The sequence below is a fragment of the Rhinatrema bivittatum genome, chromosome 12 (genome assembly GCF_901001135.1).
Source record: "Rhinatrema bivittatum chromosome 12, aRhiBiv1.1, whole genome shotgun sequence".
Lineage (NCBI taxonomy): Eukaryota > Metazoa > Chordata > Amphibia > Gymnophiona > Rhinatrematidae > Rhinatrema > Rhinatrema bivittatum.
Genome location: NC_042626.1, coordinates 64,435,389 through 64,460,961, shown reverse-complemented (window position 1 = coordinate 64,460,961; position 25,573 = coordinate 64,435,389). Strand labels below are relative to the sequence as shown.

General features: G+C 42.6%; 1 protein-coding gene across 2 annotated transcripts in view; it reads right to left on the bottom strand.

Moving 5' to 3' along the window:
• SIAE (sialic acid acetylesterase) overlaps positions 1-25,573 on the bottom strand; it is a 95,009-nt gene that overhangs the window by 31,858 nt on the left and 37,578 nt on the right. For both annotated transcript variants that reach the window (XM_029573070.1, XM_029573069.1), the window contains exons 5-9: positions 19,245-19,425; positions 15,038-15,070; positions 14,067-14,176; positions 4,004-4,137; positions 1,965-2,119 (exon numbers count right to left, since the gene is read on the bottom strand). In XM_029573070.1, the coding sequence (XP_029428930.1) occupies positions 1,965-2,119; positions 4,004-4,137; positions 14,067-14,176; positions 15,038-15,070; positions 19,245-19,425 (613 nt within the window). The remainder of the gene's footprint in view (positions 1-1,964; positions 2,120-4,003; positions 4,138-14,066; positions 14,177-15,037; positions 15,071-19,244; positions 19,426-25,573) is intronic.

Genomic DNA, 25,573 nt, shown 5'->3' with positions numbered 1-25,573 from the left:
ACGCATATCCAGCATAGCTCTCTGCTTCAACAGCAGGGGAGAAGAAAAAAGGATTCGCACTCACAAAGCGGGGAGTAGCTGGCTTGTTACGGCGGTTACTACCCCAAACCAAATAAGCCTGATACTTCACTTTCAATGCATATCCTGCTTCAACGGCAGGGGAGAAGAAAAACTGATACTTCACGCATATCCAGCATAGCTCTCTGCTTCAACGGCAGGGGAGAAGAAAAACTGATACTACACGCATATCCAGCATAGCTCCCTGCTTCAACGGCAGGGGAGAAGAAAAACAACCAATAAGGGCTGAATAACACAGTCTGGGTAAAACAAATAAGCATGGGTGTAGCTTGCTTATTGCGGCGGTTACTTCCCCTACTACCCATAACTAATCAAGCTTGATATTTCACTTGGTTGCAGCTCCATCACTGCTCTCTACATTAATGGTGGGGGTGGAAGGGTAATAGAACCAAAGAGCTAAGAGAAACAGATAAGTATGAGAAAAAATGTGAAGCTTGCTGGGCAGACTGGATGGGCCGTTTGGTCTTCTTCTGCCGTCATTTCTATGTTTCTATGTACAAATCATGAGTTTTTAATTAATCATAATCATGTTCACAACAGTATTAACTATAATTAGATTTGTAACATTATCAATATGAGGTAGGTAACTTCATCTCTGTACAGTCCTTAGTTTTCAAAATTTATGCAATTCAATTGAAGCCTTTCCATTAAACTTACTTACCCAGTGTGCAGACTCAGTGAATCATTTTGAAATCCCAAACAGGCCGATACAGTACAGTGCGCTCCGTCGGAGCGCACTGTTAACCTGCTCTTGGACGCGCGTTTTCCCTTACCCCTTATTCAGTAAGGGGCGGAAAACGCGCGTCCAACCCGCGGCACCTAATAGCACCCTCAACATGCAAATGAATGTTGATGGCCCTATTAGGTATTCCCCGCAATACAGAAAGTAAAATGTGCAGCCAAGCCACACATTTTACTTTAAGAAATTAGCGCCTACCCAAAAGGTAGGCGCTAGTTTCTGCCGGCACCGGGAAAGTGCACAGAAAAGCAGTAAAAACTGCTTTTCTATGCACCCTCCGACTTAATATCATGGCGATATTAAGTCAGAGGTCCCGAAGGGTAAAAAAAAAGTGAAAATTTTTTTTTTAAATGGGCCGGCGGCTGTCGGGCCAAAAACCGGACGCTCAATTTTGCCGGCGTCCGGTTTCCGAGCCCGTGGCTGTCAGCGGGCTCGAGAACAGACGCCGGCAAAATTGAGCGTCGGCTGTGAAACCCGCTGATAGCCGCCGCTCCGGGCTAAAAGGAGGCTCTATGGATGCGCTAGTGTCCCTAGAGCCTCCTTTTGCCTGTTTCTACCGCACCACCTAATTTGCATACTGTATCGCGCGCCGGGAGAGCGGGCATTCGTCCGCTCTCCCGCAGACTTTACTGAATCGGCCTGTAAGTGTTTTATGGTGCTAATTTTGCATCTGAGATAAACATGCACAGAGTTCCTAGGTACCAATGGATCCAACCAGCCCATATTTTCAAAGGGAAACTCTATAGGGAGTTCCCTTTGAAAATTTGCTTGCAATGTTCCCTATTTTCAAAATTGCCTCAATTTTGGGGATGTGCACTACTTGCCTAAGGAATAAGTTCCATATTGTACTAAAAACATCTATCTCTACACCATCAATACTAAAAAAAAACATTCCTTAAAACAGATTTCTGCATTACTCTCCTAACATGCCAATATGAAAGAAAGGGGGCCGGCCCAGTGAAAGAGGAAAGAGCTGAGAAATGGGAGATCAGGGTTTTCCACCGATGCTCCTTTAACCTTGCATAATACACTGTCTCGGGCACCAATTTTAATTGTAACTCCTTTTGGGAAGGGACTTATGACTTAGGTCACTATATAACTACAGCTCCAAATATTTGTTTGCCACTAGTTATCTTCTTCAATGTACCTGCCATACGGAGATTTTTCATCACATAGATCCATTGCAACAGCCATGAATGTATTTGGCATTTTGGGGTTAGGAGCATATCCGTAATCAGCTGTCTGATGCCATCTTATCCGTGGAAAGCAATCACGAGTTTCCTCATGCTGGTATGTGGATAGCTGGAACATAAGAACATTTCTGTAATATGCATGCCTACAGTGCAGGAAGCTTGTTTATCATTTCAAAATGGCATTATGTATATACACACACATATATAAATAAATCGAGACCTGGTATATTCTTCTAGATAACACTGGGTTTCCTAGAAGAGAAAGCTACTCCCCACCCCACACAATTTAACATTAGCTAATACAATCAAACATTTATAAGGAAAACATGGAGCAAAATCAAGTACGGTACTTCATGTCACATGGCTGGAAACCTCTTTCTATGATCCTGGGTAGCCCTACATACAGTAGATCAGGGAATACCCATGCTTTACAGCCCTTAAAGGGGACCTGTGCATTCTGAAAATACAATCTTAAAATTGAATCTCGATCTTTTGGGAAAACAAACAGTTACCAACAGGGTAGCCCTATGAGATTCATCCACCACCGACCTCTCAAGCACCTCAGAGAGAGCCAAACCAGCTGTAGGTTGATTCACATTAGTTGCACTATCATCCACATTTTCTAGCTCCTTTGTAGCTGGAAGAAAGAAAACTTTACTACGTGTTTTGAATTGCCATCTTGAGATTATAATCTGGAGGCAAGCTATTTATCTACAATGCCATATCTGGATATTTTACAGAAACTAATTTTTTTCAGTTCTGGATTATGCTTTAATCTTGGTATATTTTGCTTCATTTTTCTTTGGTTGCTGCAAGTCTATAACATGTAGAGAAGTAATCCAAATGATGCTTAATGCTGTTAAGAGATTATTATTTTTAATTTCATCTTTTCACCTACAGTAGAAAACTGTGTAAATACAATAGGGTATGGTGAAGAACATTCTGAAAATACAAAGCTTCTCACCATTTATGATTTTTGTTTTGTTCTTTTTTCTCTCTACCTCTCTGTGTTTAACAATTTGTGCTGTTCAGTCAGCACAAGTCCTGTGACTACTTGCCAAATGTCAGAGTAGACAATTTCTTCCTTGTTGCCAATGCATTCTAGATGCATCCAAGGATAGTTCGGGATATAATAATGATGCTTTTCGTGGGTTATGTTATGGATAGTGGAGGTTTCATTCAATTGCTTGGTTTTGTGCACATGCATGTAATCAAAATGACAGCTCTCACTTTCTAGGTCAAAGTGCATGACCTCCACAACACACTTAGCTCCAACTGGCCTAGAAAGACATGTGATCCAAAACCAGATGCCTCAGGTCCATGCACAGCTTTTCAGCCTCGGTCATATGGCCAGTCCCTTTTCACTTGTATTTTATTAAATGTTTAAATATGATGATCCAGTGGAGGATATACAAGGCTAAATTAAAAAAAAAATTTGCTTGTATGATTTTCACTTGCCTGAGGTTGAACAAAAAAAAAAACAAAAAAAAAACACACAGCAGACTTGCTCCTCTAATATATCACTGTGGCTCTAATTAGTCAAATAAAATGTGTTGGGGGTCAATATTCAAAGCTGGCCGGTTAAGTAACTTAGCCAATTAGAACTTATCTGGCTAAGGTACGATGTATATTCATTGGCATGACTATACCACTGAATATATGCGGATAGGTCTAGCTTAGCAGTACAACTTATCTGGCTAAGTCCGAATATTGGCAGTTAGCCACATAAGTTGTATAACTAATTTGCTCTGCCTTGATCCACCCACTGCCTGCCCACAACTTATGCGGCTAACTTTTTAAGCCGTATAAGGGACTTATATGGCTACGTGGCAGCCGCTGAATGGGGTTGCATATTCAGCAGACCCTACTTATCCGCAAAAATCCCACTTACCTGGCTAAATAGCGCTGAATGCGCTTTGAATATTGACCTCGCTGAAATTTAATATGAGAAACACTAAATGATATGAAAATGACAATTCTACATTAAAATTACCTGCACAAATCCAAACGGGAAGGACTTATCAGTTTGTCCAAGAGATCCTTCATGGAAAGCCCTGCGCCAGTCCTCAATCATGGCTGGGAAGGTGCAGTTATAAAGATCCATGTTCAATCCTGTGTTTGCCTCGCCTACAACAAAGAGAGCCAAAAATGTATCAAGCTTAAAACTGCCAGAGATATCTTAAGCCCACAGTCTCCTGAAACAGTGAGCAAGTATCATTGATACCTGCCGCTGCAATGATCAAAGAAGCACCTGCTTCAGCCTCCGTGTCGGTTTGGCATTTTGTACTCCTGCTCTGCCTTTTCTCTGTACCCTTTCCCGGTTATCAATAACCCCTCGCCTTCCTGAGCATTCAAAGACGCCTCTCAGACCACACTGCCTCCAAGTTCTGCGGCATGATCCATCCTTCTGCCTGCAATCCTGATTTCTTGGCTTATACTCTAGAGTCTAAACATTGAACCTGTACTCCTGCTGTCTATACTCTCTCCTCTATCCCATCAACGCTTCCTGGCTGCCAATTCATTTTCCATTTGCGCCCCAAGTCAGTGCATACATTATTCCCACTTTTATGGCCAGCAATTCAAGGGAGCATTGTTTGGGAGTGGAGGGGAAGGGAAGAGCAGGTGGATACAGAGGGTGGGGTGATACTGATGTGCACCATCCAAGAAAGAGACCTTGGGGTATTCATTTCTGATGATAGCAAGGTAGCAAAACAATTTGACAAGGCAGTGACCAGAGCCAAAGTAATGTAAAAGTGCAAAGGAAGAGGCATAACCAATAAAAAGCCAAAATGTGTGATCCTGCTTCTGTACAGATCATTTGACACCTCACTTGGGAGCCGATGTATTAAGGGGCATTGACATTAATGCAGACTTTCACTCTTGTTTTAGCATGCAGTTTTTATGTAAGTTAAATCTGGTATGCAACAGGGGTTTTAACGCCTAAAAAATGCATGCTAAACCAAGAGGGGAAAAAAAATAAAATAAAACAGCTTTAAGATCATTGCGAGTGCATATAAATCCCATGTAAAAGAAGGGATTAGCTATTCCTCAGCAATGCAGGGAGGTGCATTAAAGGGCAGACATTTTAAAGCACATTTTCTTAATGCAGGAAAGCAGAGTTGCTTACCTGTAACAGGTGTTCTCGGAGGATGTTAGACTTCATGCATAGGTGACATCAGATGGAACCCTGACACGGAATACTTCTGTCAAAAGTTTCTAGAACTTTGACTTGGCACACTGAGCATGCCCAATATACCGTATACCTTGAGTCCACACGAGGTCCCTCTCCAGTCTTATAACAGAATTATATATAAATGAAAAATTAGGAGAAATCAAACTCCGCGGGGTAGCAGTTGGGTTTTGTGAGGACTACCATCCTGCTGTCCTACAAGTAACCAACTCTGCTTTCTCTGAGGACAAGCAGGATGGTAGTCCTCACACATAGGTAAATCCCTAGCTACAGGCTACTTCCCAATACAAAAGGGGATTAACAGACACCCAACATGTGCCAATGGGCACAACAGTGCTGTTAGTAACAGAGGGGGGGGGGGGGGGGGGGGGGGGGGGGGGGGGGGGGGAGGAGACAGCCTGAACCCAAACAATGAGTCTGATTCTGTAATAAGAACATAAGAAATTGCCATGCTGGGTCAGACCAAGGGTCCATCAAGCCTAGCATCCTGTTTCCAACAGAGGCCAAACCAGGCCACAAGAACCAGGCAATTACCCAAATACTAAGAAGATCCCATGCTTCTGATGCAATTAATAGCAGTGGTTATTCCCTAAGTAAAATTGATTTATTGGCCGTTAATCGACTTCTCGTCCAAAAACTTATCCAAACCTTTTTTGAACCCAGCTATACTAACTGCACCAACCACATCCTCTGGCAACAAATTCCAGAGCTCTACTGTGTGTTGAGTGAAAAAGAATTTTCTTCGATTAGTCTTAAATGTGCTACTTGCTAACTTCTTGGAGTGCCCCCTAGTCCTTCTATTATTCGACAGTGTAAATAACAGAGTCACATCTACTTGTTCAAGACCTCTCATGATCTTAGACCTCTATCATATCCCCCCTCAGTCGTCTCTTCTCCAAGCTGAAAAGCCCTAACCTCTTCAGCCTTTCCTCATAGGGGAGCTGTTCCATCCCCTTTATCATTTTGGTTGCCCTTCTCTGTACCTTCTCCATCACAATTATATCTTTTTTGAGATGTGGCGAGCAGAATTGTACACAGTACTCAAGGTGTGGTCTCACCATGGAGCGAAACAGAGGCATTATGACATTTTCCGTTTTATTCACCATTCCCTTCCTAATAATTCCTAACATTGTTTGCTTTTTTGACTGCTGCAGCACACTGAGCTGATGATTTTATAGTATTATCCACTATGATGCCTAGATCTTTTTCCTGGGTGGTAGCTCCTAATATATAGAAACATAGAAGTGACGGCAGAAGAAGACCAAACGGCCCATCCAGTCTGCCCAGCAAGCTTTCACACCTATTTGTTTTCATAATCTGTTACTCTGACCGCTGAGGTCAGGGCCCTTATTGGTAACTTTTTGGTTCCAATTCCCTTCCACCCCAACCATCGATGCAGACAGCAGTGCTGGAGCTGCTTCTAAGTGAAGTATCTAGCTAATTGGTTTGGGGTAGTAACCGCCGTAATAAGCAAGCTGCTCCCGTTTGTTTACCCTGCAAGTGCAATTCAGTCATTGTTGGTTGTCTGAATAAAAATCCTCTTTACTTAATTCTTTCTGTTGCTGAAGCAGTGAGTTGCGCTGGATACTTATTCCAAGTCAAGTATGATGCTTAATTGATTCGGGGTAGTAGCCACCGTAACAAGCAAGCTACACCCATGCTTATTTGTTTACCCAGACTATGTAATTCATTCCTTGTTGGTTGATGCTGAATATAAATCATCTTTTCTTCATTTTCCCTGCCGTTGAAGGAGAGAGCTATGCTGGATGTGCATTGAAAGTGAAGTCTCAGGCTTATTTGATTTGGGGTAGTAACCGCTGTAACAAGCAAGCTACTCCCCTGCTTTTCTGTGGATGCAAATCCTTTTTTCCACATTTCCTCTTGCCATTGAAGCATAGAGCAATATTGGAGTCGCATTAACTGTGTATATGTTTATTGAATAAGGATATTAATCTCCAGGTAGTAGCCGTCATTCCCGCAAGCCACCCCTTGCCTCTTCTCTTCATTCACATCCTCTAGACTTTATGGATCCACAGTGTTTATCCCACACCCCTTTGAAATCCTTCACAATTTTGGTCTTCACCACTTCCTCTGGAAGGGCATTCCAGGCATCCACCACCCTCTCCATGAAGAAATACTTCTTGACATTGGTTCTGAGTCTTCCTCCCTGGAGTTTTAAATTGTGACCCCTGGTTCTGCTGATTTTTTTGCAACGGAAAAGGTTTGTTATTGTCTTTGGATCATTAAAACCTTTCAAGTATCTGAAAGTTTGAATCATATCACCCCTGCTCCTCCTTTCCTCCAGGGTGTACATATTTAGATTCTTCAATCTCTCCTCATAAGTCATTCTATGAAGACCTTCCACCTTTTTGGTCGCCCTTCTCTGGACCGCCTCCATCCTGTCTCTGTCCCTTCGGAGATACGGTCTCCAGAACTGAACACAGTACTCCAGGTGAGGCCTCACCAAGGACCTGTACAAGGTGATTATCACTTCCCTTTTTTTACTCGATATTCCTCTCTCAATGCAGCCCAGCATTCTTCTGGCTTTAGCTATCGCCTTGTCACATTGTTTCGCCGACTTCAGATCATTAGAGACTATCACCCCAAGGTCTCTCTCCTGCTCTGTACATATCAGCCCTACTCCCCCCATCGAATACAGTTCTTTCGGATTTCCACACCCCATGTGCATGACTTTGCACTTCTTGGCATTGAATCTCAGCTGCCATATCTTCAACCATTCTTCCAGCTTCCTTAAATCCCATCTCATTCTTTCCACTCCTTCCGGCATGTCCACTCTGTTGCAGATCTTAGTGTCATCCACAAAAAGACAAAACCTTACCTTCTATCCAGTCCGCAATGTCGCTCACAAAGATATTGAACAGGACCGGTCCCAACACCAATCCCTGCGGCACTCTGCTCAACACCGCTCTCTCTTCAGAGTAAGTTCCATTTACCATCACACATTGTTTTCTGTGTCAACCAGTTTGCAATCCAGGTCACCACCTCGGCACTCACTCCTATGCTTCTTATTTTATTCACCAGTCTCCTGTGCGGGACCGTATCAAAAGCCTTGCTGAAATCCAAGTAGATGACATCGAGCGCTCTTCCTTGATCCAATTCCTTAGTTACCCAGTCAAAAAAGTCAATCAGATTTGTCTGACAGGATCTTCCCCTGGTGAATCCATGCTGCCTCTGGTCCAGCAATTCTCGCGACTGTAGATAGTTCACTATTCTTTCTTTCAACAGAGATTCCATTACTTTTCCCACCACCGAGGTGAGGCTGACTGGTCTGTAGTTACCAGCCTCTTCTCTGTTCCCACTCTTGTGAAGCGGGACCACCATCGCTCTTCTCCAATCACTTGGCACCACTCCCGTTTCTAGGGATCTATTGAACAGGTCACACAGTGGACCCGCCAGCACATCTAAGCTCCCTCAGTATCCTGGGATGAACCTCATCAGGCCCCATGGCTTTGTCCACTTTCAGTTTCTCCAGCTCTTCCCATACATTCTCTACTGTAAATGAAGTTACATCTACTCCATTCCCCTCCAGTTTCTTGTTAACTAGCGACGGTCCTTCTCCAGGGTCCTCTTTAGTGAACACCGAACTGAAGTATTTGTTTAATATTTCTGCCATTTCTTCGTCTCTCTCCACACATTGATTCTTTTCATCTTTCCATTTCATTATACCACTTTGCACTTTTCTCCTTTCACTGACATATCTGAAAAATGTTTTGTCACCTCTCTTTACCTCTTTGGCAATCCTTTCTTCTGCTTGACTTTTTGCCATGTTGATTACTTTCTTAGTCTCCCTTAGTTCTACCAGATATTCTTCCTTGTGCTCCTCCTTTTGGGATCTTTTATATTTTTTGAACGTTGTTCTTTTAGCCTTTATTTTGTCAGCCACTTCCTTTGAGAACCAGATAGAAAAGTAAAGAAAAGCAAAAGAAAAATGAAACCTAACGTATAGATTAGTTGCCTTGGTAACTGCTCCTTTTAGATTGGTCCACTGTTGATCCGCATCTCTCTCGTTCTCCCAGCCTTTCAGTTCTTCCTCCAGGTACTTCTCCATTTCATCAAAGTCCGTGTTTTTGAACTGCAAAACATGGGTCTTTGTGCTTCTTTTCCGTATCATTTTTGTGATATTAAACCATACCGTTTGATGATCACTGCTGCTGAGGTGGGCGCCCACCTGGACATCAGAGACATTATCACCATTAGTGAGCACTAAGTCGAGTATAGCTCCTTCTCTCGTGGGTTCCATTACCATTTGTTTTAACAAAGCTACTTGCAGGGCATCCACTATTTCTCTACTATTATTAGATTCTGCAGATGGGATTCGCCAGTCTAAATCCAGCATATTAAATTCTCCAACGATCACCACTTCTCCCTTCTTTCCTATCTTTTGGATGTCTTCAACCAGATCTCTGTCCAGCTCTTCCTTCTGGTTTGGAGGCCTGTAAACCACTCCAATAAAAATGGATGCCCCATCTTTTTTTAGGTCGGCCCATAGTGCTTCTTCATTGCCCCATCTTCCTTGGAACCTAACATCATGTAACTACAGCAAGGGTTATTTTTCCCTATATGCAACACCTTACACTTGTCCACATTAAATTTCATCTGCCATTTGGATGCCCAATCTTCCGGTCTTGCAAGGTCCTCATGTAATGTATCACAGTCCACTTGTGATTTAACTACTCTGAATAATTTTGTATCATCCGCAATTTTGATAACCTCACTCATCGTATTCCTTTCCAGATCATTTATATATATATTGAAAAGCACCGGTCCAAGTACAGATCCCTGAGGCACTCCACTGTTTACCCTTTTCCACTGAGAAAAATGGCCATTTATAATCCTACTCTGTTTCCTGTCTTTTAACCAGTTTGTAATCCACGAAAGGACATCGCCTCCTATCCCATGACTTTTTAGTTTTCGCAGAAGCCTCTCAAGACGGACTTTGTCAAACGCCTTCTGAAAATCCAAATACACTACATCTACCGGTTCACCTTTATCTACATGTTTATTAACCCCTTCAAAAAAATGAAGCAGATTTGTTAGGCAAGACTTCTCTTGGGTAAATCCATGTTGACTGTGTTCCATTAAACCATGTCTTTCTATATGCTCTACAATTTTGATCTTGAGAATAGTTTCCACCATTTTTCCCGGCACAGAAGTCAGGCTCACTGGTCTATAGTTACCCAGATCACCCCTGGAGCCTTTTTTAAATATTGGGGTTACATTGGCCACCCTCCAGTCTTCAGGTACAATGGCTGATTTTAATGATAGGTTACAAATTTTAACTAATAGATCAGAAATTTCATTTTTTAGTTCCTTCAGTACCCTAGGATGCATACCATCCAGTCCAGGTGATTTGCTACTCTTTAGTTTGTCAATCTGGCCTACTACATCTTCCAGGTTCACAGTGATTTTTTTCAGTGCGTCTGACTCATCACCCCTGAAAACCATCTCCGGAACTGGTATCTCCCCAACATCCTCATTAGTAAACACAAAAGCAAAGAATTACTTTAGTCTTTCTGCAATGGCCTTATCTTCCCTAAGAGCCCCTTTAACCCCTCAGTCATTTAATGGTCCAACCGACTCCCTCACAGGTTTCTTGCAATATCACCCCGTCGTGGCAATATCATGTGATATTTGAGATATTGCATTATTTTTGGACCAGAAACCCACCCCTATTACAATGAGCTGCTTTGCATGATATTTGCATGCATCAATTTTGCAAATCCATGGAAAGCAGCTCATGTATAGCTAATCCTATGTAAATAAAATAAAGCAGCCGGCTTAGAAATTTGTCAACCACTTTATTTTTATCTATACCTTTTTTGTAAAACAATCTACTACGGGAGCACCAAGACCCTAAATCAGATCCCTCGACACATCTGCAGCAGTTTTATAAGGGCCCTGTGGACCAATACGGCACCCCTTAGAATTATCAAAAATTCACCTAGGGTCTTATTAGATTCCTCTGCTCACACCATCAAATAACATAGGAACATAGGAATGAAGGCAGAAAAGGACCATATGCTCCATCCAGTCTGCCCAGCAAGCTTCTTATGGTGGTATCTGCCATGCCGTGCAGGTTACCTCCATGTTTCTCTTAAGGGTAGGAAACTGCCACTCTGTGCAGTTATTCCCAAGCCTTATGATAATCCATGAAAATTGTACTTCTAGCAACATTTTTACTGAGTGATGACCCTTCTTGAAAATTCAGATAATGCTAATGTGTTTTGCTTATGGACTTGGCATTAGAAGCAGCCCTATGCTTTTTCACTTATGTCTGCATATCAGTACCCCACACCATAAAAGTTAGAGCCCATGCTGGTTATTGTCTGAATCCAATTCCTCTTCCACCACTCCCCCACCACCACCGACAAAGCGGAGAGTGATATTGTAGTTGCGTCGAAAGCATCAAGGCTTATTGGTTAAGGGTAATAATGCCTGTTAAGAGTAGTAATTGCTGCTCCATGCAGGTTATCCCCATGCTTATCAGTTACCCAGACCGCAAAAGTCGGGACCCTCTTTGGTTGTTGTCTGAATCCAACATCCCTTTTCCCCCCTGTCGTTGAAGTGGAGAGCATTGTTTCAGTTGCATCAAAAGTATCAAGGCTTATTGGTTAAGGGTGGTAACTGCCACACCAAGTTACCCCCATCCACCCTTTTCTTATTTTCCATCCTCTAGCCTTTACGGATCCACAGTGTTTATCCCATGCCCCTTTGAATTCTTTGACTGTTTTCGTCTTCACCACCTCCTCTGCAAGGGCATTCCAGGCATCCAATATCCTGAGGTGGCCCCGCACAAAAAAAAAAATCAAATAAAATGGTAAAGTTGCTGCATGACAGCATATCTGCAAAGGTAGAGGGCACTGGGCTTGACAAGGCACCCTGGGCCCTCTACCTTTGCAGATTTCCAAATTTTTATCGACTAGAGTGTAGGGAGGTGTCCGAGGTAAGAGGCCACTAGGCTACCATTGTTATTTTTGGTCTTTTGGGTGAGGTTTGAGGGGGGCTCTACCAGCCTCATTTTCTGACGGAAGGGGGGCAGGGGATGAAGGTGTTACTATTTGAGAGGGAGGGTTTGGATAACTAAGGAGTAGGGTGGCCAATAGGAGCATCATCACATGGTAACCTTACTATTGTATTAGATTTTTTGGGGGTGGGACCGCCTCAATTGGTAACCTCTGAGTGGGCAGGTCTAATTTATTTTATTTATCAAGTTTTCTATACTGTCACTAAGACGAGCCATCGCAATGGTTTACAAATTATAAAAGTGCAAAAGATAAAACATACAATCTTAAAATCACTTGTACATAAAACAACAATAATTATAAATAGTGACTAAAATGAATGATAAGAAAATCAGTAACTTAAATACTAAAAATATGCATTAATACTGAAATTAAGAGAGATTAAAAGAAATAGGTAGTAAAAGAATAATAATGATCTCAGTTTCACTCCATATATTCTTTGTCGGAGAGCCAGGTTTTTAAATCTCACTTAAAATCAGTTTCCAGCCTCAGATTCGTCGGTAGTGTGTTCCATAGTTTAGGCCCTGCTAGTGACAGCTTTTTCTCTGACTGGATTCAAATGCACAGAATGAACAGAGGGTATTGACAGTAGTCCCTTATTGCCGGATCATAAATTTCTCTGGGGTACGTGCAGCCTAATGGCTGCATTTAGCCAGTCCACTTGCTCACCATGTATTAGTTTGTGCAAAATGCAGAGTGTTTTGAATTTAATCCATGATTCAATAGGTAGCCAATGTAGGGCTATCAGGATAGGGGTAATGTGGTCCCTTTTTCTGCTGCCTGTTTATTTTTGACGCTGCATTTTACAGGACCTGTAACAGCCGGATGGAGGAGGCAGGGAGACCTAGAAGTAAGGAACTGCAATAGTCCGTGCTTGCAAAGATTAATGCTTGCAGGACTGTTCAGAAATCATTTTGTGATAATAAGGGTGAATTTTTGTTTAATTCTAGTGGCTGCCATGTTGGGCTCCAGGGCCTATTTGCACTTTGTAGAGGCCTCTGCAGCGTTCTTTTGTCTATTGGCCTTTTCCCACAAGACAAAACAACGTGGCAATACAATTTGCGAAATTTTGTCAGAGAGAAACAAAATATCGTGGGACTGCCCTCCCCTGGATATTTGGCCCCTCCTGCTTATAGCAACTTAGTGAATCTAGGCCTAAGTCAGTGCAAATTTACTCGCTCTTACTTACGCATGTATATTCAAGGTTATAAAGTTATATTATCAACAAAACTGCTTCATATGATGTAATTAATTGACATTAAACAAGACCCATTAGGTGAACAAAATCTATTAGGACTAAGACCCATGATTATATAAATGGAAAGATGGTGAATTAATGTACCTGTAGAATTACAGGATACACTAAGCAAGAGCTATCAATAATTAGTGTGAGTTAATACCAAGGTCCACTAAATATATATGAGGTCTTTACTCACTAAGAAAAAATACTTTTGAGGTCGGTGCTCATTTTGTTAACTGAGATATAACAAGTTTCCTTTGATGCAAGGTTATAAAGTAGCATGTACATGCATATGCACTGACTTTTACGCGCACAACTTTTGAAATTCACCTTTAACACTCTCCTTTTAGCTAGCAGCATCTCATGAATTAGATACTGTGAGAAACTCCCCATCTGTGGCTGGAGGCTGCAGCTTAACCTCCCTATTGTCTGATGAATGGAGGGAAACCTGTTTGGACTGGGCATATCTTGTCTTCTTATGATGTCAGATAGCTTTGCATTTCTCATGCAGACTTACCCATAGTGAAGACCCACTCTGATCCAAAAGTCTAACCTATCTGATTTAGCATCCACAGCCGCTTACCTTGGTACCAAATAGCTCCTTTAATAGTCATGTTCAAAAGTGGATGAATCATTGCATTCCAGAGAACAGAGTAGATCTGAGGTCCATATGCTTCATTCTCAATATCATAACTTTAAAAAAGAACACACAAAACAATTTATTGTGAACTAGTTTTTCAGTGTTAGGGAAGCATGAATGAGAATTAATCTGTTTTCCAATATTTTTCTTCTAGGGCTTTTTTGGATTAATATGATTAGTTTGAGGCAAGGACATATCTGAATATTTCTATGCTTTGTAAATGGCTAAAAACATCCTGTTTTGAAGTATTGACAGGTCAATGTTTAGCCAAGGCTGAGTGCCTCATGCCCTTCCGTGTAGATCAGAGATGCCAGCAGTAAGGAGACTGAGGAGATCAGAGCAGTAGCAAAGGAGAAAGAAACAATCTCTTTCTGCCTGCCCTCATCTGTGGCCCTGCAACACTGAACTATCTGGCCAGAGTTTGCTTTCTGCTGCTGGAGGTGTGGCAGACTGAAGCAGAAGAGATGTATAGGGGGCAAGGTTTTCATTTTGGTTCATATATTTTGGAGTTCAGTTCATTTAGTGTTATAAAGCTGGCTCCAATTAAAGAGAAATGAAGTGAATCACGTGTATGCCATGCCTTCAACACCAATGCTCCTCAATCTGCTAAAAGCAGTCCATGGTCAGTGGTGTCAAAGACAGCAGACAGGTCTACAGACACCAAAACAGAATTTTCTCCAGAATCCAAATATCTCCAGAGATCACTGAATAATGTCATAAAGGCAGTTTCTGTGCTGTGTTTTGGATAAAATCTGGACTGTCTTGAACCTGAGAGATTATTTGCTCTCAATATATTCTGATAGGCAGTGGCATCTCTAGACAGATGTATATGGGGAGGGGGGAACAACAGGGGGGGGGGCAAGCTAAATATGGATGGGGCAAGCCAAAGTGACAGTTCCACACATGACGCTTACCTCCACAGCATGGACCCACTCCTTTTAATTTGGCTATTTAAAAAAAAAAAAAAAAAAGACACAATAAGACAGATCCAAGGGCCTTCTGCACAATTTTTAGAAAGCTAGTGAGCTTTGACTTTCTAGTAAAAATATATTTAAAAATGTGTATTTTATTATGTATTTAGCTCATGCCTTTTCATTGTAGCTCAAGACTAGATACATTCAGGTACATTCAACCAATTTTATACGGATATGAGAGTAAAATCTGAAATCTATTCAAGAAATCTCAATATAAATCCTGCACCTCCAGTTCCATAACACTCTGCATCCACAGAAATTCCCAACAATGGAGCTTGGATGTTTCCCCTTATAACTCATTATACAAAAAAATTTTTTTTTCAAATTATGCTGTTACCTCAGTAACAGCAGCACAAACACCTTCCAATGCCAGACAGATTGAGAAGTAACATAAAACCCTGCCAAAACGATACTCAAAAACTTTAAGAGTAAACCTATCATAACATAACAGTAATGCCAAGGACTGAAATAGCAACAATCCTACCTATGAAAAAGCAGCACAGTGAATATTACATTGGAACCACATACTGAGGAAAATACACCTAATTGTTGTAGATCTCTGCACAGAAACTACGGGCTAACTAGCTCTCACTCCCAGACTTCCTCATACACACATGCAGGCTCTAATTTTCACAGGCTCTCTCATACACACTCTCACAAATTCTCACACACTTGCAGGCTCTCACTTAAACAGGCTTCCTCTCTTGCACATGCTCTCTCACAAACTGGTTCTCACTCCCATAGGCTCCCTCATACTCACATGCAGGCTCTCTCATGCTGTCACAGGTTCCCTCTCACATGCTGTCTCCCAGGCTCCCTCACACACACATGCATGCTCTCACATGCTTTCTCTTATAGGCTCCCTCACACACACACACATAGGATTCCTTATTCCCATATGCTCTCACAAACCAGCTTTAACTCCCACATATAGGCTCTCACTCTCATATGCTCCCTCATACAGGCCAGCTGTCACTCCCAGAGCTTCCCTCACATATACATGCTCCCTCACTTCCACATAATGTCTCTCACAAACCAGCTCTCACTCCATTAGGCTCTGTAACACACCCACACATACAATCTCTCTCTCATATGCTCTCACGTCAATAGGCTCTCACACAAACACAAACACACACATACATACACTCTCACTCTCTCTCAGGGTCTCCCCATTACTTCTGGATCTCTTCTTGGATCTCCATAGGATTGGGTCTGCGACAGCTCTGCTACAGCTCCTCATACTGAGCACCAGCAGATGAGGTCTGACCTCTTCTTGGGCCATCACTATATGGGGTCTGTGGTAGCCCTGCTGTAGGGCCTCTCCCCTGGTATGTGAGAGGTGACTGGTGAGAGAGGAAGTCGCTGGGATGACAGTAGGAGAGAGGCAACCTGGTGTGTGTGGGGATGACTGGTGAAAGAAGGAGTGACTGGAGTAACTGGTGGGAGGGAGGTAGCCTGGTATGTGTGGGGGTTGATTGGTGATGATGGGCGTGACTGGGGTGACTTGAGGAGTGATAGATGGGAGAGAGACTGGTTGGGGTGGTGACTGATGAGAGAAAGGCAGCCTGGTGTGTGATGGGGATGACCTGTCACCCCTCACACACCATACTAGTCTGCCGCTCTCTTACCATTCATCACCCCAACCAGTCTCTCTCACACATGTCACTCCATAAGGTCACCCTAGTCACCTCCCCCTTCACCAGTCACCCCACACACATTAGGGGAATTCAAAGTATGCATATCCCAAAATGCCAGGGCCCCTTTCCTAAAATACAAAGGATTGGTGAATTCGAAATAGGCATTTGCATTACATGCTTTTGCTGACCAGAACGTTACTGAGGGAGAGAGAGAGAGAGAGAGCGCGAGAGAGACCCTGTGTAGAGTAAGGCTGACACGCTCTATATATGTACCACTCTAAAGGGGCACTTTAAATCAGGGTGAGTTTCGGAAAATCGGTGGGGGGGGGGGGGGGGTGGTGGTGTTACAGAAACAAACATTCTGAGGTATTCATAGTAAAATTAACATTACTAAAGATTTTGTTGCAATTATCTATTTCATTTAAAAACGACTGCACATCTCTATTCTATGTAATGTTCAATAAGTTTCCTTACAAATGGCAGATGAGAGATAGGGCATAGATATGATAACTGGGAAAAATCAGAGTATCCCTCTTTTAAAAATTGGGTGAATAATGCCCAATTTAAACTAAAAGTGGGAAAACTGTCTTCAAATGACCATTAATAACTGAGGACATAAAGGGGATCATAATCTGCTATGCTTCCTTAATGATGAAAGCTGGGGCAACATCCAAAAAGAGGAGCCACTGGGCTCGTTAGATGCCAGTAAATTTTGAATTCCTATACCAGTAATTCTAAAAGAACGCTTTTCTTCGTCCCGGTCCTGATTAATGAAAAGTTTGGAATCTTTTAAAGTAGCACGAAGCTAGGACCAGTGGAAGCGTTAGGTGGGACTAGGCTGCCATTCCAGGCGCGATGGGGGAATGGCATCCCCTCTTTCAGTGCCAGGTCCTGACAGATGAAGTGCTGTGGTGAGCCCCCGCACTGGAAGGAGGAGATTCCGTCTTTAGTTTCCATGGGGGAGCACAAGCACTTTGGAGCAAGCATGAGCGCAGAGATGAGAAGCAGGAGATTGAGCAGCAGGCCTCCAACATGATCAGACTGAGAAGGAAAGGCTTTGCTGTCAAGAGCAGAAGACCGGAGAAGAAGCCTCAGGGGGGCCCCCGCATGTCAGGAGGAGGTGCAGCTGCTGCCACCCCTGTCCCATGAACAGGAGAAGGAGCAGGAATCAGAGCAGCACAGACCCTGCGGTCCATGGGACTCTTCTTTTAATTTTCAGGCTGCTGGGGGCTCAAATGTAAGTCTGTTTAAATATGTTGGATTTGGTTAATTTCTTCCCCAGACAATGCATTATATTTATCCCTTTCTGCTTCCAGCTTTCTCAGCCATTTGGAATTTCCTGACTGCTTATGCAGCTTTTTTAGATTTTTAATAGATGCCTCTAACTCAATTTAATTTTGTGTTTTTGTCTTTTTTGAGTTGCTGCCTTACATGCTTCCTGGGGAATGGGGGGGGGGGGTGAAGGAGTGAGTGAGTAAAAACACAAAAACGTGTGTATGTGTTTGAAAGTATGTGTGGAGAGAGCATGTATGTGTCTGTGTGACTGAAAGCCTGGGTATTTTCGTTGTACCGCAAGACTATCTCAAGCACAACGCACCGAAAAATAGGTGTAGTTATTTCCAGTGTTAAATCCTGCGTTGCTGTATTGCATCAGACTCTAATGGCCCTCATTTCCGTTAACTCCTCCTACTGGAACACTCAATGTGGAATTTGCATTATTTACCATGTGTGTTAGGGCATTAATGCGCGAAATGATAAAATGACCCTGTTGGTTCTCTTTCTGTAATAATCAAAGCAGCTCACAATCAAAAGAGCAAATATATTGCATGAAAATAAAACAATCAGTTAGTGTTTCCCAGCCCTCTCCTGGAGGCACACCTAACAGCTGGGTTTTCAGGATTGCTACAATGAATATAAATAAGATAGATATGGAAACATTTGGTCTCCAATGTATGCAAATGTATTTCATGCATATTAGGGATATCCTGAAAGCCTGACTGGTTAGAAATGCCTCCAGGAGAGGGCTGGGAAATACTGCAATAAACAAACATATCAATAAAATAAAAATAAAATATATAACATCATAACCCATAACATAAGATAATTAAAAACAATAAAAGGAAGGGAAACAAAGGTGGGAAGATCCTGGCTGATTCCTGGTGCCTGTCACTCAGAGCAGACCCTGCCATTGGGTCAGACAAGGAAATGCCACTGCAGCTTGCGAAGGTTGGGAGACAAGTTCGGAAAAAGAGGGGGTAGAAGCTTGTGGGAAAATAGATCAGGACAGGAAGAGACCACATGAGTGAAGTAAAGAAAATGGAGGGAAAAAACCCCCCAGTAAATTATAAAGGAGAAAAATTTGTATTTCCCCAAAACATCTGTCTGGCTCACAAGATTGAAATATTTTTCCCACCCCCTGATTACAGCAATGGAAGAAAAAATGTCTAGAAACCGATTTTAGGGCATTGATAAAAGAAATGCATTTTGTACTTTAATGTTTAGCTTTTTACCTTTTCATGGTGTTTAAGCCACACTTCTCCAGAGCGCGCTTGGAAGACCACGATTCAATAGGGGTACCACCCCAGCACGACTCCACCAGTCCTATCGGATACTGCAGCTTGTTGTACAAGTAGCGGCCAAAGAGCCAGCAGACAGCGGAGAAGTATGTGAAATCACCTTCGCCAATGTTTTCTGTTCAACAAGACAAGAAAAAGAAATGTGTTCTTAAAATAAAGAAAATCTGTGAAAGTGACCCACTGCACAATAATAAGCACTCTGTATAAAAAAAAAAAAAAAAAAAAAAAAAAGTATAGATTCAAATGTTGAGGAACTGGGTTAGAATTGTAGCAGGACCCCCGTTTGGGTCGTTAACTTCATCCAGGAAGCTACGGTTGCCAGATTCGCCCGGTGGGAGAGAAAGAACACTTCCAGGGCCCTAGGCATATTCAAGAAAAATTTCCACTTCTCTAAGCCACAGATCTCTGGGGAGCCAGTCGAGTGCAGAGGAGAGCACAAAAACCACAGTAAATTAGACACAAAACCCCCAGGTGCGCAGGAACTCCCATGCGTGCTCCCGAGGACTAGGTCTCTGTTGGAGAATCAGATGAAATCACTCCATGCGGGTGGGGTGGGGGTGGGGGGGGTCTTACTGTGTGCATAAGTGGACGCACCGAGATTTATCCTAATATTTTATTAATTATATAGCGGGAGCTGCACAGTTTATAAAATACCTTGGAGTTATGTTCCAAAAGTATGCAAGTGTAACCAGACCATCCTGTCCGGTTACCGGTAAGCCTTGGGAAATGTCAGAGAGGATAGGTCAGCATTTGAGGGGGAGTTACCATTCAAATTTCAGCACCTCCTTTTGCGGGTCTGAGAATGACCCTCCCTCTGAAAGGTTTTATGAACCGTTCTCTGCAGAGAGTCTCTGGGCCGTCCCTTATGGTTTGTCTAGGAAGAGGCAGAGAGGAGCCTTTTTGCCTTTCTTATTTTTCCAGGCCCAGTCAGAAGAGCCAAGCAAACCCTGCCTGGGGACACTGACCAGGGTCGGGAGGGGTCACTTTCCAGTTTGCTCACTAGCTGGTAGGGAGATCCCTCTTGGTTGTTTTCAAGCATTTGAGATTTTTCATGGTAGGAGCCTCACTGGACAGCAGGGCCTCTCTGGGATTTGGGGCACTGGAAACCCTGTATCCAGGACGCATGGGAATAGGGAAGACCTGCCTTCAAGTTAGTACTGCGGTAATAATGGGAGACTTCAATCACCCCAATATTAACTGGGTAAATTTATCATCGGTACATGCTAGAGATATAAAGTTCCTGGATGGAATAAATGATAGCTTTATGGAGCAATTGGTTCAGGAACCGACGAGAGAGGGAGCAATTTTAGATCTAATTCTCAGTGGAGCACAGGACGTGGTGAGAGAGGTAACGGTGGTGGGGCCGCTTGGCAATAGTGATCACAATATGATCAAATTTGAATTAAATGACTGGAAGGGGGACAGTAAGCAAATCTACGGCTCTCGTGCTAAACTTTCAAAACGGAAATTTTGATAAAATAAGAAAAATTGTTAAAAACACACAAACTGAAAGGAGCAGCTACAAAGGTAAAAAGTGTGCAAGAGGCATGGCCATTGTTAAAAAATACCATCCTAGAAGCACAGTCCAGATGTATTCCACCCATTAAGAAAGGTTGAAAGAAGACAAAACGATTACTGGCATGGTTAAAAGGGGAGGTGAAGGAAGCTATTTTAGCCAAAAGATCTTCATTCAAAAATTGGAAGAAGGGTCCAACAGAAGAAAATAGGATAATGCATAAGCGTTGGCAAGTTAAATGTAAGACATTGATAAGACAGGCTAAGAGAGAATTTGAAAAGAAGTTGGCTGTAGAGGCAAAAATTCACAGTAAACACTTTTTAAAATATATCTGAAGCAGAAAACCTGTGAGGGAGTCAGTTGGACCGTTAGATGATCAAGGGGTTAAAGGGGCACTTAGAGAAGATAAGGCCATCGCGGAAAGATTAAATGATTTCTTTGCTTCGGTGTTTACAGAAGAGGATGTTGGGGAGGTACCCGTACTGGAGAAGGTTTTCACGGGTAATAATTCAGATGGACTGAGGGAGACGAAGAAATTAATAAAGTCGGCAAAAAGTCAAGCGGAAGAGATGATTGCCAAGGAGATAAAGAATGGTAACAAAACATTTTTCAGATACATCAGTGAAAATAGAAAAGTTCAAAGTGGTATAGTGAAATTGAAAGGTAGAAATGATCAATGCGCGGAGAGTGACAAAGAAATGGCAGAAATATTAAACGAATACTTCAGTTCTGTGTTCACTAAAGACGACTCTGGAGAAGGACCATCTCTACACAACAAGAAACTGGAAGGAAGTGGAATAGAAGAAAACCCTTTTACAGTAGAAAATGTATGGGAAGAGCTAAAGAATCTGAACGTGGACAAAGCCATGGGACCTGATGGGATTCATCCAAGGATACTGATGGAGCTTAGAGATGTGCTGGCGGGTCCACTGTGTGACCTGTTCAATAGATCCCTAGAAACGAGAGTGGTGCCGAGTGATTGGAGAAGAGCGGTGGTGGTCCCGCTTCACAAGAGTGGGAACAGAGAGGAGGCTGGTAACTACAGACCGGTTAGTCTCACTTCGGTGGTGGGAAAAGTAATGGAGTCACTGTTGAAAGAGAGAATAGTGAACTATCTACAGTCCGGAGAATTGCTGGACCAGAGGCAGCATGGATTCACCAGGGGAAGATCCTGTCAGACAAATCTGATTGCCTTTTTTTGACTGGGTAACCGAGGAATTGGATCAAGGAAGAGCGGTTCCGCACAGGAGACTGGTGAATAAAACGAGAAGCTTAGGAGTGAGTGCAGAGTTGGTGACATGGATTGCAAACTGGTTGACGGACAGAAGACAAATGTGTGATGGTAAATGGAACTCTCTCTGAAGAGAGAGCGGTTTTAAGTGGTGTACCGCAAGGATCGGTGTTGGGACTGGTCCTGTTCAATATCTTTGTGAGCGACATTGCGGACGGGATAGAAGGTAAGGTTTGTCTTTTTGCGGACGACACTAAGATCTGCAACAGAGTGGACATGCCGGAAGGAGTGGAGAGAATGAGACGGGATTTAAGGAAACTGGAAGAGTGGTCGAAGATATGGCAGCTGAGATTCAATGCCAAGAAGTGCAAAGTCATGCATATGGGGAGTGGAAATCCGAATGAACTGTATTCAATGGGGGGGGGGGGGGGGGGGAAAGGCTGATGTGCACGGAGCAGGAGATGGACCTAGGGGTTATAGTGTCTAATGATATGAAGTCTGCGAAACAATGCGACAAGGCGATAGCAAAAGCCAGAAGAATGCTGGGCTGCATAGAGAGAGGAATATCGAGTAAGAAAAGGGAAGTGATTATCCCCTTACACAGGTCCTTGGTGAGGCCTCACCTGGAGTACTGTGTTCAGTTCTGGAGACCGTATCTACAAAGAGACAGAGACAAAATGGAAGCGGTACAGAGAAGAGCGACCAAAAAGGTGGCGGGTCTTCATTGGATGTCATACGAAGAGAGATTGAAGAATCTAAATATGTACACCCTGGAGGAAAGGAGGAGCAGGGGTGATATGATTCAGACCTTCAGATACTTGAAAAACTTTAACAATCCAAGGACAACGACAAACCATTTTCAGTCAGAAAAAAAATCAGCAGAACCAGAGGTCACGAGCCGAGGCTCCAGGGAGGAAGACTAAGAACCAATGTCAGGAAATATTTCTGCACAGAGAGAGTGGTGGATGCCTGGAATGCCCTTCCGGAGGAAGTGGTGAAGTCCAAAACTGTGAAGGACTTCAAAGGGGCGTGGGATAAACACTGTGGATCCATCAGGTCTAGAGGAAGTGTATAAAGAGGAGGCAGCAAAATACTGCACGGAGCAGCAGTAGCCACAGAGGCATTCACGGAGCAGGATGCCAGTGGCTGGTGTTCCACCGTCACGGAGCGGAAGGATGGAGGCCTGCCATCTCCAAATTTAAAAAAAAACCAAGACACAAAAAACAGGGATGGGCAAGAGTATGTAAAATTAACGAAGAGTTCATAAGCTATAGGTATTACCAATTATTAGGCTTATTCAATATTTGTTGATAGATAATGTGGCTTTCAATGCATACTTCACTTTCAATACATATCCAACATAGCTCTCTGCTACAACGGCAGGGGAGAAGAAAAACAACCAATAAGGGCTGAATTACATAGTCTGGGTAAATAAATAAGTATGTGTGTAGCTTGCTTATTGCGGCGGTTACTACCCCTAACTAATCAAGCTTGATATTTCACTTAGATGCAGCTCCATCACTGCTCTCTGCATTAATGGTGGGGGTGAAAGGGAAATAGAACCAAAGGTTACTAGGAGCCAAGAGAAACAGATAAGTATGAGAAAAAAAGAAGTGTGAGGCTTGCTGGGCAGACTGGATGGGCCGATTGGTCTTCTTCTGCCGTCATTTCTATGTTTCTATGACTGAACCAAATTATGGTGAACCTAGAAGATATGGGAGGCCTGATTGACAAACTGAAGAGTAGTAAATCACCTGGACCGGATGGTATACACCTCAGAGTTCTGAAGGAACTAAAAAATGAAATTTCAGACCTAGTAGTAAAAATTTGTAACCTATCATTAAAATCATCCATTGTACCTGAAGACTGGAGGATAGCTAATGTAACCCTAATATTTAAAAAGGGCTCCAGGGGCGATCCGGGAAACTACAGACCGGTTAGCCTGACTTCAGTGCCAGGAAAAATAGTGGAAAGTATTCTAAATATCAAAATCACAGAACATATAGAAAGACATGGTTTAATGGAACAAAGTCAGCATGGCTTTACCCAAGGCAAGCCTTGCCTCACAAATCTGCTTCACTTTTTTGAAGGAGTTAATAAGCATGTGGATGAAGGTGAACCGGTAGATGCAGTATACTTGGATTTTCAGAAGGCGTTTGACAAAGTCCCTCATGAGAGGCTTCTAGGAAAAGTAAAAAGTCATATGATAGGTGGCGATGTCCTTTCGTGGATTACAAACTGGCTAAAAGACAGGAAACAGAGTAGGATTAAATGGACAATTTTCTCAGTGGAAGGGAGAGGGCAGTGGAGTGCCTCAGGGATCTGTATTGGGACCCTTACTGTTCAATATATTTATAAATGATCTGGAAAGAAATATGACGAGTGAGATAATCAAATTTGCAGATGACACAAAATTGTTCAGAGTAGTTAAATCACAAGCAGATTGTGATAAATTGCAGGAAGACCTTGTGAGACTGGAAAATTGGGCATTGAAATGGCAGATGAAATTTAATGTTGATACGTGCAAGGTGATACATATAGGGAAAAATAACCCATGCTATTAGTTACACAATGTTAGGTTCGATATTAGGTGCTACCACCCTAGAAAGAGATCTAGGCGTCATAGTGGATAACTCATTGAAATCGTTGGTTCAGTGTGCTGCGGCAGTCAAAAAAGCAAACAGAATGTTGGGAATTATTAGAAAGGGAATGGTGAATAAAATGGAAAAATGTCATAATGCCTCTGTATCGCTCCATGGTGAGACTGCACCTTGAATACTGTGTACAATTCTGGTCGCCGCATCTCAAAAAAAGATATAATTGCGATGGAGAAGGTACAGAGAAGGGCGACCAAAATGATAAGGGGAATGGAACAGCTCCCCTATGAGGAAGACTAAAGAGGTTAGGACTTTTCAGCTTGGAGAAGAGACGGCTGAGGGGGATATGATAGAGGTGTTTAAAATCATGAGAGGTCTAGAACGGGTAGATGTGAATCGGTTATTTACTCTTTCAGATAATAGAAAGACTAGGGGGCACTCCATGAAGTTAGCATGTGGCATATTTAAAACTAATCTGAGAAATTTTTTTTTCACTCAACACACAATTAACCTCTGGAATTTGTTGGCAGAGGATGTGGTTAGTGCAGTTAGTGTAGCTAGGTTTAAAAAAGGATTGGATAAGTTCTTGGAGGAGAAGTCCATTACCTGCTATTAAGTTCACTTAGAGAATAGCCATTGCCATTAGCAATGGTAACATGGAATAGACTTAGTTTTTGGGTACTTGCCAGGTTCTTATGGCCTGGATTGGCCACTGTTGGAAACAGGATGCTGGGCTTGATGGACCCTTGGTCTGACCCAGCATGGCATCTTTTTATGCTTACTTTTCCTATCTATTTTTCTATTTAAATTTGTATTCAGTTTTAATCAGTATCCGATACAAAAACAAGGAAAATCGGAAAACCAATAAAGAAACAAGGATAATATAATCATTACATACCCATTAGTACATGCGTACATT